This window comes from Pantherophis guttatus, chromosome 7, assembly GCF_059756535.1.
Source record: "Pantherophis guttatus breed Tessera chromosome 7, ASM5975653v1, whole genome shotgun sequence".
In the NCBI taxonomy this organism is placed as follows: domain Eukaryota; kingdom Metazoa; phylum Chordata; class Lepidosauria; order Squamata; family Colubridae; genus Pantherophis; species Pantherophis guttatus.
Window position 1 is genome coordinate 83,467,558 of NC_142069.1, and position 12,357 is coordinate 83,479,914.

The 12,357-nt window shown below is 44.4% G+C and overlaps 1 protein-coding gene across 1 annotated transcript in view; it reads right to left on the reverse strand.

The window, feature by feature from the left end:
• Positions 1-496: 496 nt before the first annotated feature.
• The window catches only part of CD9 (CD9 molecule), a 48,354-nt gene continuing 36,493 nt past the window's right edge, over positions 497-12,357 (reverse strand). Inside the window, exons 4-8 of the mRNA XM_060684109.2 lie at positions 9,277-9,351; positions 7,601-7,693; positions 4,333-4,401; positions 1,877-1,960; positions 497-916 (exon numbers count right to left, since the gene is read on the reverse strand). Coding sequence (XP_060540092.2) covers positions 851-916; positions 1,877-1,960; positions 4,333-4,401; positions 7,601-7,693; positions 9,277-9,351 — 387 coding nt within the window. The 3' untranslated portion in view covers positions 497-850. The remainder of the gene's footprint in view (positions 917-1,876; positions 1,961-4,332; positions 4,402-7,600; positions 7,694-9,276; positions 9,352-12,357) is intronic.

Genomic DNA, 12,357 nt, shown 5'->3' on the forward strand with positions numbered 1-12,357 from the left:
CGTTTTAATTCGTATTAAATTTATCCCCCCAAAAAATGAACAGGAGGATAACGGAGCCTGAGTGGCATAGGAGGCTCATGCCTCCTACTAAGGCAGCATTTAAAATCCAGCTGCCTGCAATTACTGCGAGTTCAATTCTCACCAGGCTCAAGGTCGACTCAGCCTTCCATCCTTTCTAAGGTGGGTAAAATGAGGACCCGGATTGTGGGGGCAATAAGCTGACTTTGTATAAAATATACAAAAGAATGAAGGCTATTGCTTAACGCATTGTAAGCCGCCCTGAGTCTCCGGAGAAGGGCGGCATATAAAAATAAAAAAAAAATAAAAAAATAAGGGCCAAATTCAAAAATTTGCAGTCGTTCATAAACTATAATTTATAAACTATACAAGTTGTACTAAACTATAGTACAACTTGCAAGATGTTCCATGAAAAACCAGTCCTACCAACAGGTTAAAATCGGTACGCCCCCCAAAAAAGACTTCTTTTACAAAAACGTGGTCTTAAATCTTTATTAAGTATGAAAATTTCTCCAACTTAAATTACATCCCAGTTTTAAGCTTAAAGGAAGCAAGACGGTCAATTTAGAGACAAAAAACTTTATATACAATTGGGGGTTGGGCTTTAGCTTTACAAATATAGTATCTTTCCAAGAGTAGATTCCTTTTAAGATTTATAAACTTACAGAGCCAAAAAAAAAGAAAGAAAGAAAAAGAAAAAGAAAAAAAAAGGACATCCAAACTAAATAAAGCATTTAAAAACGAAATATATACTTTTAGAAACGCTATTTAAAATGCGAAGTTAATAACTGGAGATTCTTTGGATGAAGGGAGGAATTTCTCTAAAATGGCTTCAAACCATTTCTCGGTCTCTTCTGATAGCACAGCAAAGAATCATGCTGAAGATCATACCAAAGATCTGAAAAAGAAATAATATATATATGTATATATTTTGCAGAATTTTTCACAGGCTGCAAGGCAAACCAGTAAATTTATCCTTTTTTTTTTTTTTTGAAGCAATTTGAAATATTAGTAAACGTTAAGGAGCCAGTTCAACGTTTCAAGACTTGGTCCTTTAAGTTTAAAGTAAATATTGACAAGAGTTCTTTGGCAGAGTCTACCGTCTAAAAATAAACGGAAACGTAACTACTTAAACCAACAGTCTGAAAATTCGGAGGAAGGTTGCATTCATGTTTAGTTGTAGCGTAGTTGAGCCACACCTGAGAGGAGAATCAGGGTATTTGAGAGAACTAGGAATTTTAGGAACTAGGTATGTCTAAGACTAATGAAGAGAAGGATTGGGAGGGGGGGGGTTAATGATAGCTGTCTTATTTTAGTTTTAAAATAAGACAGCTTATAATTTTTTGTTGCTCTTCTCCGTACTCTTTCCCGAGTCTCAACATCTTTTTTATATTGTGGTGACCAGAACTAGACACAGTATTCCAAGTATGGTCTTACTAAGACTTTGTAAAGCGGTACTACAACTTCACGTGATCTTGATTCTATCCCTCTCTTAATGCAGTTTAGGATTGCATAGGCTGCCGCACACTGTTGACTCATATTTAAGTGATTGTCTACTAGGATTCCAAGATCTCTCTCACAATTGCTGGCATTAAGCCCAGTTTCACCTAGTCTATAGCTGTACAATTGTTTGTTTGTTTTTCTTACTTCAATGTAAAACCTTACTTTTATCTATGTTGAATTTCATTTTGTTAAATCGGGCTCAGTGTTCTTCCACGAACCTTATGCGGAAGGCATGGTTCCCGTCATCAACTGATGCTTGTAGTCTTCCACTTGGCCAATTTACATATTTCATAAAACAAATGCCCTATTTGCCATTAAGTCAGGATCCAAATGGTATACAACAGTCACAACTTACCATCACCACAGCAACTCCAATGCCAACGGCTGCGATCAGATTCATCTTGGTTTTGAAGAAATTATCAATAGCTGAAGGACAAGGCTGGAAGAGAAAGGGATTGTATCCTTTGATTTAAATGGCACACTCAAAATATTTTGGATGTCATTTTTGGAATACTCTTGCTTAAGAGTACCGTGTCCTGGCCGCCATCTTTTAAAAAATATTTTCCATTGGCCTACACCAGAGGGGTCTCAAACTCGATTTCATTGAGGGCCGCATCAGGGTTGTGTTTGACTTCAGGGGGCCAGCTTGACGTCACTCGTGTTGGGGGCACTTGTGGTGGCCCAGTGCTAAGGCAGGACTTCCCTCAGACCCTCTCATTATAATCTCTCTCCTTCCTTCCTTCCTTCCTTCCTTCCTTCCTTCCTTCCTTCCTTCCTTCCTTCCTTCCTTCCTTCCTTCCTTCCTTCCTTCCTTTTCCCTCCCTCTTCATTCTCCTTTCTTCTTCCTTCCCCTCTTTTCTTATTTTTCCTTTCTTGCTCTCTTCCCATCTTTCTTTTTCTTTTACCTCCACTGTTCTGACCCAGCTCCCCAAACACCACACACCCTCTGAAGTTAAAACAATGATTCCTTTATTAGGAGCGCCAGCAGCCCCAGCAAAAGGTTTCTCTCTCAACGCAGGCTAACAAGTCTGTCCATCTGGAAGATGAATACTGCCACATCTATTCATCTCCGCCCGCTGCCTTTTATCCCCTGAGCTAGGGTGGGGCTTTGCTAGCAGTGGTGACTCATCCATCCCAAGGACCAGCCCATAGGTTTCCACTGCTCTCCTCTCCTCTGCCTTCTATGCATTCGCGCGTCAGGCACTGGACCCAGCTGTTCCTCCTCTTCCTCATCAGCCACCTCCAGACCTGGGGGCTGTTCACTCTCCATCTGAGTGCTGACAGACGGCCCAGCCTCCACCTCTGTCTCTCTCTCTCTCTGCCAGCTCCATTCCCTCTTCCCCCTCAGAGCTCTCAGGTTGCCTGGATGCTGACCCTGACTCCCACACCTCCTCCTCCTCCTCTGATTTGGTTGCTGGAGTGACTGGTGGCTGACAGGCCACAACATCCACACTCCAACCAGGATGAAAGGAAAACACTGTGGAGTGTCAGGTTTCGAGGTCGTCTCAAATAAATTGCATTTCAAACAAAGTCTTTAAAGAAAAACTCCCATTTATTAAGCACAACATTCTAACTCCGACTCCATCACAGCCAACACTGACTTCCAGACCCAAAACCCTCCCTTTCTGTTCCCCACTCCCCTGCACTCATTGGCCATCTTCCAAGTCACTCTACCCTTAATCTACTGCTCCAGCTCAAAGGAATTTCCCCCCTCCCATCCCATCTCCTAGGGGATATTATCTCCAGGGAAAATAAGTAGGTGAAAAGTCAAACGTCCCTTTCCAGACGCCTCCGCTTCTCCTTCTTATGTCAGCACTAGAGTAAACGCAGCTTGAAGTGCTGACATGGAGTCTGCCTCATTCATGGATTGAATCGGCAACTTCAACTGGAATATATTCCATAAAATGTGGACACAGTTTCCCCGAACTGAAAATGGTCACTCAAGGCATTTTCTCACTCCTGCTTTCCAGACAAATAGCTGGTAGCCTCTGCCTGAATATATCTATGGGGAACCCAACGGCCCCCTGATCATTGGTTTAGGCCAGGGGTCCCCAACCCCCGGTCCGTGGCATGCCAGAAACTGGGCTGCGCATTCCATCCATGGAATGCAGGCAGCAATGCAACATTCCGGTCTGAAAAAAAATCTCTTTCCATGGAACCAGTCCCTGGTGCGCAAACGTTTGGGGGCCATTGGTTTAGGCTCTTCTTATTGCTAAGGGTTCTGGTTTTTTTTTTTCCCCAGTAATATTTTCAAATATTCAGTAAGTATTTGCATTTTTAAAATCAGTTATTCTGCTCCTGCATTCTGAATTGAGAAAGAGAGACAGAGAGAATGAAAAAGAAAGAAAGAGAGAGAGAGAGAGAGAGAGAGAGAAAGAGAAAAAGACAAGGCGAGTAAGAGAAAGAGAGGGAGAGGGAGAGAAAAGAGAAAGAGAAAAGAGAAGGAGAGAAAGAGAGAGAAAGAGACAGGGAGAGTTAAAAAGAAAAAAGAGAGAGAGAGAAGAGAGAGAGAGAAACAGGAAGACAGAAAGTGAGAGAAAGAGAGGGAGAGAGAAAGAGAAAAAGATAGAATTACAATTCCTACAAATTGCAATGAAACTTTCATTCACAACCACCCTTGTTCTTGCACGCACAGAGACCTCAATAGCTTTGGGAAGTGGGATTACCACTCAGATCCTTGGACCTTCTAACCCGATATAAACCCAAAGTATTATTTGCTTCTCTAAACAAATAAAATAAAATAAAAAATCTGAGAATGCATGATATCCGCAAGTCAAAATACAAATTTACATTTTCCACCCCAATACGTACGTCGGGATTTTCAGGACAGGTATCCGCATATTCAGGTTCGCGAATGCCAGACGGACCACAGCAATTAAACTACAGCAAAAAGAAACAGAAGAGTTATTTTTTGGGCAGTGGTTTGCTCTCCAAACTTGTTTAAATATAGCTTCTGAACGTTTCGCTGCCAGACTAGGTAACGTCATCAGCTGGATTGTCATGCCCCAGCGTATAACTTTTATATAGTTGCTCTCTATCCCCATTTAGTGGCCGGAGGGACAAATATGCCCCAACATACAATCTTTATATACTGTTGTTCCTCTCTAGCCCCATCTAGTGGCCGGAGAGACAAATACCACTTATGTTGTTTGAAGCTGACCCAACCCCTTTACCCATCAGCCCACACTCTCAAAACAAGTGCACGTTCGGAAGCTGGACTCCATTTCCTTTAGCATTTGGAGAAGGCAGAAGCACAAAGATGAATCCATCTTAATCTGTGACACATGGTCATCCAAAGGACAAACCAACATCTCTCACACAGAGCACCTCTGGTGAGATTTAGATTGCTTGTATTTATTAATAGTTATGTTCAGCAGTAACCCAATACTGCCTATCTAGTATTTGGTTCTCATTGTATGTATCCCTATTTTCCCCAGTTTCGCCATATCCTGTTCTTTCAATAAAGCATTCCGATCTACGCAGATGGTCTGTTTCTTTCTTTTTTTTAAATCAAGTTTTATTGGTCCCCACCCCCACCCCACATTCACCCACCTTTTTTGAACAGAGTATTAGGCGTATCTTATCTTATACAATTTATCAAATTCGAATACATTTTACTCAATTGCAGTTTTTGCCACAATTTTCTTTTTTCCCTTTTGTTAATCATATCTCAATATTTCTTGGCTTTCTTATATAAACAACATCTTCATTTGCCCTCAAATTCTAATTTTCCTGCTTATTCATATTTATTCTCTTTTATTCTTTAACAATTCATTCTTTATCTTAATATATTTGTGTTTGTTCGGGGTTGCCTTTCTTCCATTTCATCTTTTTTTATTGTACAGCAATCTTTCTCCTCCAACCTACCATCTCCCTCTTTTCTTTCTTTCCTACTTTCTCTTCTCCTCCTCTTCTTCTCTTATCTACTTCCCCTCCCCTTCTCCTTCTCCTCCTCTCTTCCTCCCTCTCTTACCCTCTCTCCTACTCTAATTTCCCTTCCCTTCCTTCCTCCCTACTCTTCCTTCCCTCTCTCTCCTTCTTCTTCCCTTCTCCTCATCTCTCTCTATTGCTGTATTCATCTTCAATTTAATATTTTCCACTATGGAGTCCAGGCAACCCGATCTTTCATTTATCAAGTATATTTCACACAATTCCTCTTATCTTTTTAATTATAAACAGTATATTTCATCTTATTCTATTTTTCCCTTTAAATTTTTCACCCAAACAATCTTCCAATCCTTTTATCTTCTTAACTTTTAACAATAGGTTAAAGGTACAGAACGAGGATTTTCTGGCCCCATTCTTCTTTAACTTATGAATGTGTTGTGTGCCAGTGGAGTCAGCTGGTTGTGTGATTCGTTTGTTCGCTTGGAGCTATACTTAAATTCTGAGCAGCTGATTGGTTCTCTATACGGGTCTGGTTTCTTATGTATTCCTATGCTGGATCTAGATCAGGGGTGTCAAACTTGATTTCATTGAGGGAAAGATGTGTTTGACCTTGGGGAGGGCTGGGGGGGGCATGGCCAGCTCAAAATCACTTGTGTCAGGGGCACCTGTGGTGGACCAAGCACTCTGCCAACGAAAACGGGCTCCCAAGTTCCGTTTTCACCTGCAATCCTCTGCCAGTGAAAACGGAGCTCGGGAGGGCCACCCCACGGCCCTTGTGAGCTCCATTTTCACTGGCAGAGGCACCGCGAGCCTTCACTGTTTCCAGGGCGGCCCTGTGGGCCTGATGTAAGCACTTCGTGGACTGGATCTGCCCCCCGCGCGGAGTTTGACATCCCTGATCTAGATCAATATACTTGTTAATTGCTCCTTTGGTAGAATATACCGGGCTTCAATAAATTCGTATTTGTGGCGCTTGTTGGCATAGCCAATCATTTTTGTTCCTTCCCAATCATGTTGTTTATCATCGATGTGGTTTGAGATTGGGGATTATTGGTCGTGCCGTTTAACTGATAGCTGTTGTTCACGAACCTTGTTGTTTGTCCAGAAACGAGGTGCAAGAACAACCCTGGTGGCGTGACACCCCCCCCCCCAGGGAGAATCGATACGACATCCTTTTTTCATCTCCCCACCCATCTAACAACTCTGTAGCAATGTGACCGGGCATTAGTGGTAAAATGTAAAATTTGTTACTACCGGTTCTGTGGGTGTGGCTGAAGAGGTTGTAAAAAAAAAGGTTTTAAAGCCTCTGACGATCCCAGCTGACTTGGCTGATTGGCAGAAGCTTTCTTTCTTTTTTTTAAAAGCCTCTGACGATCCCAGCTGACTTGCCTGATCGGCAGAGGCTTTTTTTCCCTTTAAAAACATTTTTTCTATAACCTCTTCGGCCGAAGATGTTGTAGAAAAAAATGCTTTTAAAAGCCTCTGATGATCCCAGCTGAGCCGCGTGATCATCAGAGGCTTTTTTTTTTTTACTTTTAAAAGCATTTTTTCAGCCAAAGAGGTTGTAGAAAAAATGCTTTTAAAATTAAAAAAAAAGCCTCTGATGATTGCGCGGCTCAGCTGGGCAATGGAGGGGGGGAGCAGGAATTTTTGCTACCGATTCTCTGAACCACCCACCTCCATCGCTACTGGATCGGGCGATCTGGTCCGAACCAGGAACATTTCATCCCTGCCGGGCATCTATAATGCACTGCTGATATAAATCCAAGGATTGAGATGCCCTTCCACACCTAATAAAGATATTTCTTAAATGCTAATGTGAGGTGCAAGAAATCAGTAACTGGGCTTGTTTTTGGCATGTACTTTTAACAGTTTTCACTGATGGGTTCCCCGTTTGTAACGCTCTTGGACAAGGAAAAATCAATGAAGGAAGAGCCAAGTTTGCTTAACGATCACATGATTCACTGCAGAGATTCGCTGAACAACAGTGGCGAAAAGGTTGTAAAGTGAGACGTAAAGAAGAGAAGCAAGGCCCTTCTCTTAACAATGGCTAAGAGCTGGGACTAAAACTTCAGAGAGGTAGTCCACCTTGATTAGGGTTAGAGACTGGGTTTCCCTTGAAGCTGCTCTCTAAGAAATGCCCTGAGCCCAGAATTGAGATTACAGTCACCACAATCAAATATAAACTTACTGTGAGATGGAAGGCCTTTAGACTGGCTCTCACATTTGGGTCCTTCCGTTTGTCAAATAAGGAATCATAAAGTTTCTGTATTTCTCGAGGGACCTGACAAAACAGAAGATAAAAGGAAAAAGTTTGTAGCTCAGGGTTGAAACAGAGAGATCCTTGGTGCTCTCTGACTTTGATTGTTTTCTCACAGACGTTTCATTACCATACTGTTCTGCCCCAGCTACGGACCCCAAAGAACGCAGCACACACAAACTCTGTACCAAATTCAATTTACTAAAATAACTCAGTCTTTTTCAAAACTTAATAATAAACTTTCTTAACAGCCTACAAGAAACCAAAGATAAAGCAATCACAATCTTACTATGGTTGGCAGAAAGCCCAGAAGCAATTTGCAGAGAATCCAGACGCGAAGGAGAGTGAACTAAAGTTGTTCCCTACAAATTGCTTCAGTCGGCGTTCCTCCTTAAATAGGCTAAGGGAGTGGCCAATTAGCTCCAAGCCTTACTCTCGAGGAGACCTCCTCCTGAGGAGCCACTCCTGCCTTTTGGCAGCTCTGCACGCCCGTGCATCGAGAAGAGGCTCCTCCTCTTCATCCTTTTCACTTTAAGGAGCTTCTGGAGGTTCTGAAGGCCCTGGCTGAATCCCTGCCTCTGGCACCACATCTTCTCCAGCCTCCTCACTGTCCGACTCGAGTGTCAGCTGCACAGGCTGTTGGCGCAGCACCACACCAGCCTCCTCGCTGTCAGAGTCAGCTACAATCCGTACAGGCCGCTGATGGGCCACAACACATACTAGGTAACATCCTCAGTGTTACATCAGGACAGCGAGAACAATTAACAGCTTGCCGTCAGAAGTTGTGGGTGCTCCATCACTGGAGGTTTTTAAGAAGAGACTGGACAGTCACTTCTCTGGAATGGTATAGGTTCTCTTGCTTGAGTAGGGAGTTGGATTAGAACAGGGGCCCCCAATCAGCAGCCTGGCCTGTTGGGGAACCAGGCTGCACTAACAGTGGGTGAGCGCATGAATTTTCATTTGTGTAAGAGGTGGGGTATGTGTGCAAGCATCCCCTCCTCCCTATTGCCGCGGGGCCGCAGAGCCAAAAAGCTTGGAGGCCGCTCCATTAGAAAACCTCCAAGGCCCCTTCCAACTCTATTATTCTGTTATTCAGCACCAAGGACCAGTGGTGGGTTTCATAATATTTTACTACCGGTTCTGTGGGTGTGGCTTGGTGGGCGTGGCTTGGTGGGCGTGACAGGGGAAGGATACTATAAAATCTCCATTCCCACCCCACTCCAGGAGAAGGATACTGCAAAATTCCCATTTCCTCCCGATCAGCTGGGACTTGGGAGGCAGAGAATAGATGGGGGCGGGGCCAGTCAGAATTTTTACTACCGGTTCTCCGAACTACTCAAAATTTCCGCTACAGGTTCTACAGAACTGGTCAGAACCTGCTGAAACCCACCTCTGCAGCAAAGGTATATTTGTGTCTGGCTTCCTTGATTCAGAAAAAAACAAACAAACAATGTAAACCAGAATAACATAACTAGTCCGGTCAATTTTGGATATCTTTAGAGTTTTGTTGTCCTCAGTTTGAACTGTGGCTCCCCACCCCCCTCACCCCGAACCACGAGGACACGCTGCCGAATTTCTGAAGGATACGTATTGGAAAGTTCTCCTACCTTTTCTTTGTTGGAAAATCCCAAGATGGCAGCTGCGACTTCAAGAGCAAAAATGACGAGAAGGAAGGTGAAAAACTAAGGAAGAACAAGAAGAGACATTTGTAGTGAGGCCATCATGACTGAACATTTTGGACCAACGCAGGAGGATTACTTAACCGTCTTACAGTTCCCAGGATAACATTTAAACACTGAATGCACTTTGTATGTTTTGTCTCGGCTAAACAAGCAAAGGCTTCACGGATGAGTCAAGTGACTTGTTAGGGTAGCCAGATGGGCTGAAAGTAAATATTTTGGCATATAAGGATGAGAAGACACATCATTTCAGTTTTTATACCGTCTTTCCTTTCAGAGACATTCAGAGCAGGGTACCTCCAAAAAAAGGCTAACAACCAACTCTAAGAACAGTTTGATGAAAGCAATTGACCAAAAGAAGCTCCTTTAAACTCAGCCAATCAATGGAGAGTCTTAAAAGGGCAGTAAAATAGCAGCCATTCATCAAGCTGAAGACTGAGCCAGACAGTGAGTAGCACACTTAGCTACTCTTAGCTACCACGTAGAGAGGAATAAGGCAGGGGTGAAATGCTCCTGGATTGGACCGGATCGCCCGATCCGGTAACGATTTTTCCCTGTGGTTCGTCGATCTGGTAGCGATTGCTGCCCAGGTGTCATTACTTCCTGGTTTTAACCAGGAAGTAATGTTTTTTTTTTACCTTCTGTGCACACGCAGAAGTTTTTGCACATGCCCAGAAGGTCTGCGCACGCATGTGATGCATACGCTTCTGAACCGGTAAGGAAAGTAAGTAGATTTCACCCCTGGAATAAGGCCTCCTGCCTTGGACAGGTGTTTGGACTCACTAGAAAGACCTCCAAGGTCACTTCCAGCTCTGTGATTCTATGACGCACTTAGAGAATAGCTTCATAGTGAGGTCTTGGACACTGAAGCTTTCACATCAACTTTTCTAATTGAAAAAATTTTCTGTTTTTTTCTCTTGGCATTGGGAGAGCTTAGTCACAACAAACAAATGTCCAGGGCTGGCAACATCCTAGATTTGCTGCAATCCTTTGGAGCAGAGGTGTCAAACGCAAGGCCTCAAGGCCCTCCCAAGCTCCGTTTTCGCTGGCAGAGGGTTGCAGGAGGCCATCACACCTGAAAACAGAGCTCAGGAGCCTGTTTTCGCTGGCAGAGCGCTCCGGCCACCACAGGTGCCCCCGACATGAATGACGTCAAACTGGCCATGCCCCCCCCAAGGTTAAACACAACCCTGATGCGGCCCTCAATGAAATCGAGTTTGACACCCCTGCTTTGGAGGTGGGCGGGAGTTAACGCAACTTCTCTTAATGGTCACACTGGTAAAAAAACACAAAGATGGGAAAACCTTTGTCTTTATCTATGGAGATTCAAGGTTTTGGTTACCACCTTTAGAGCGCTCCATGGCTTAGGACCTGGTTACCTACGGGACCGCCTACTATCACCAATAGCCTCCCACCGGCCGGTACGCTCTCATAGAGAGGGGCTCCTACGGGTGCTGTCAGCCAAACAATGTCGACTGGCGGCCCCTAGGGGGAGAGCCTTCTCTGTGGGGGCACCTACGATCTGGAATGAGCTCCCCCCGGAGATACAGAGGATCCCGGATCTGCGCACCTTCTGCCGCGCTTTGAAGACCTTTTTATTCCACCAGGAGGGCCTGGCCTAATCTTTTCCCTCTTTTCTTTTTAATATGCAAATTTTAATCTGGTTTTTAAATGATTGGGGTGTTTTAAATCTGTCTGGGCCAAATTTGTTTAATTCGGTTTTATTCTGTTTTTTAAATTTTGTATTTATGTATTTTATTGTTTGGCTGTTCACAGGGCGGTATACAAATCAAATAAAGATAAAGAAAGAAAGAAGACAGATTCTCCGTCATCCAAGTCACGGTTGCCCCAAAGGTCCTTTTTTTTCAAGAGGCAACTGGATTTTCTGGGTTTTTTTCTTTGAAGACATTTCGCTTCTCAACCAAGAAGCTTCTTCAGCTCTGACTGGATGGTGGGGAAATGGAAGGATTGATACTCCTTGCAGACAGTTGGTCATTTGCATCCTTTTAGAGAGTCCTTGAGGCCACCTGGAGGTTTATCTGTGTCCTCAGGGTCACCCGAGTCGTGCAAATGGGTGTGGAGACTTCTGGGAACTGCTGGAAGGGCTGTGTTTCTGCAGGACGTTTTCTGCCCTGCGTCCCTTCAATGTTGAACGCAGGTGCAGGCTGTTAGGCATGAGTCTGCGTTGCCTGCATCTCAAAGCGCAAATCGTTCCTGTAGTCTGCACTTTTTCTGGTCTATTCAGGTGACCCCGAGACACAGACAAACCTCCAAGTGGTCTCAACGACTATTTAAAAAAATGCAAATGACCAGCTGTCTGCAAGGAATATAAATCCTTCCGTTCACCATCATCCAGGGATGGGCTGTTAAGGGGTTCGGAGGGGTTCGGGAGAACCTCTAGCTAAGATTCTGTGCAGTTCAGAGAATCCCCAAATCCCACTCCTGGCTGGCCCCATCCACCTGGCCCCACCCCTCCCAGGAGTCCCCATGGGGCCCATTTTGGATGCAGGTAAGTGCAGGGTGTACACGGAGGTTCGGGGAGGGCGAAAAACAGGCCTATCGGAAGTTTGGGAAGGGCCTCCGGAGCCTGGGGAGGCCATTTTCGACCTCCCGGAGGCTCGAAAAAAGCCTCCAGAGCCTGGGGAGGGTAAAAATGACCCCCCCTGCCGCCGCCATTGTGCAGGATGCTGACTAGGCCACGCCCACCATGGCCACGCCCACCCAGCAACCAGGCAGAGAACCCCTTTCTAAAATTTTTGAAGCCCACCCCTGCCACCATCCAGTCAGAGCTGAAGAAGCTTCTTGGATGAGAAGCAAAACGTCTTCAAAGAAAAAAAAACAGAAAGTCCAGTTGCTTCTTGAAAAAAAGCACCTTCGGCACTTCGGTTTTGTCTTTTTTGTTCTCAAGCAGGGAAAGCTTACGTTTGTTTTTCCAAGTCCCAATCTGGATCTGAGCTTCCAAATTGATCTCTCTCTCTCTCTCTCTCTCTCCCTCCTTCCCTCCCTCCC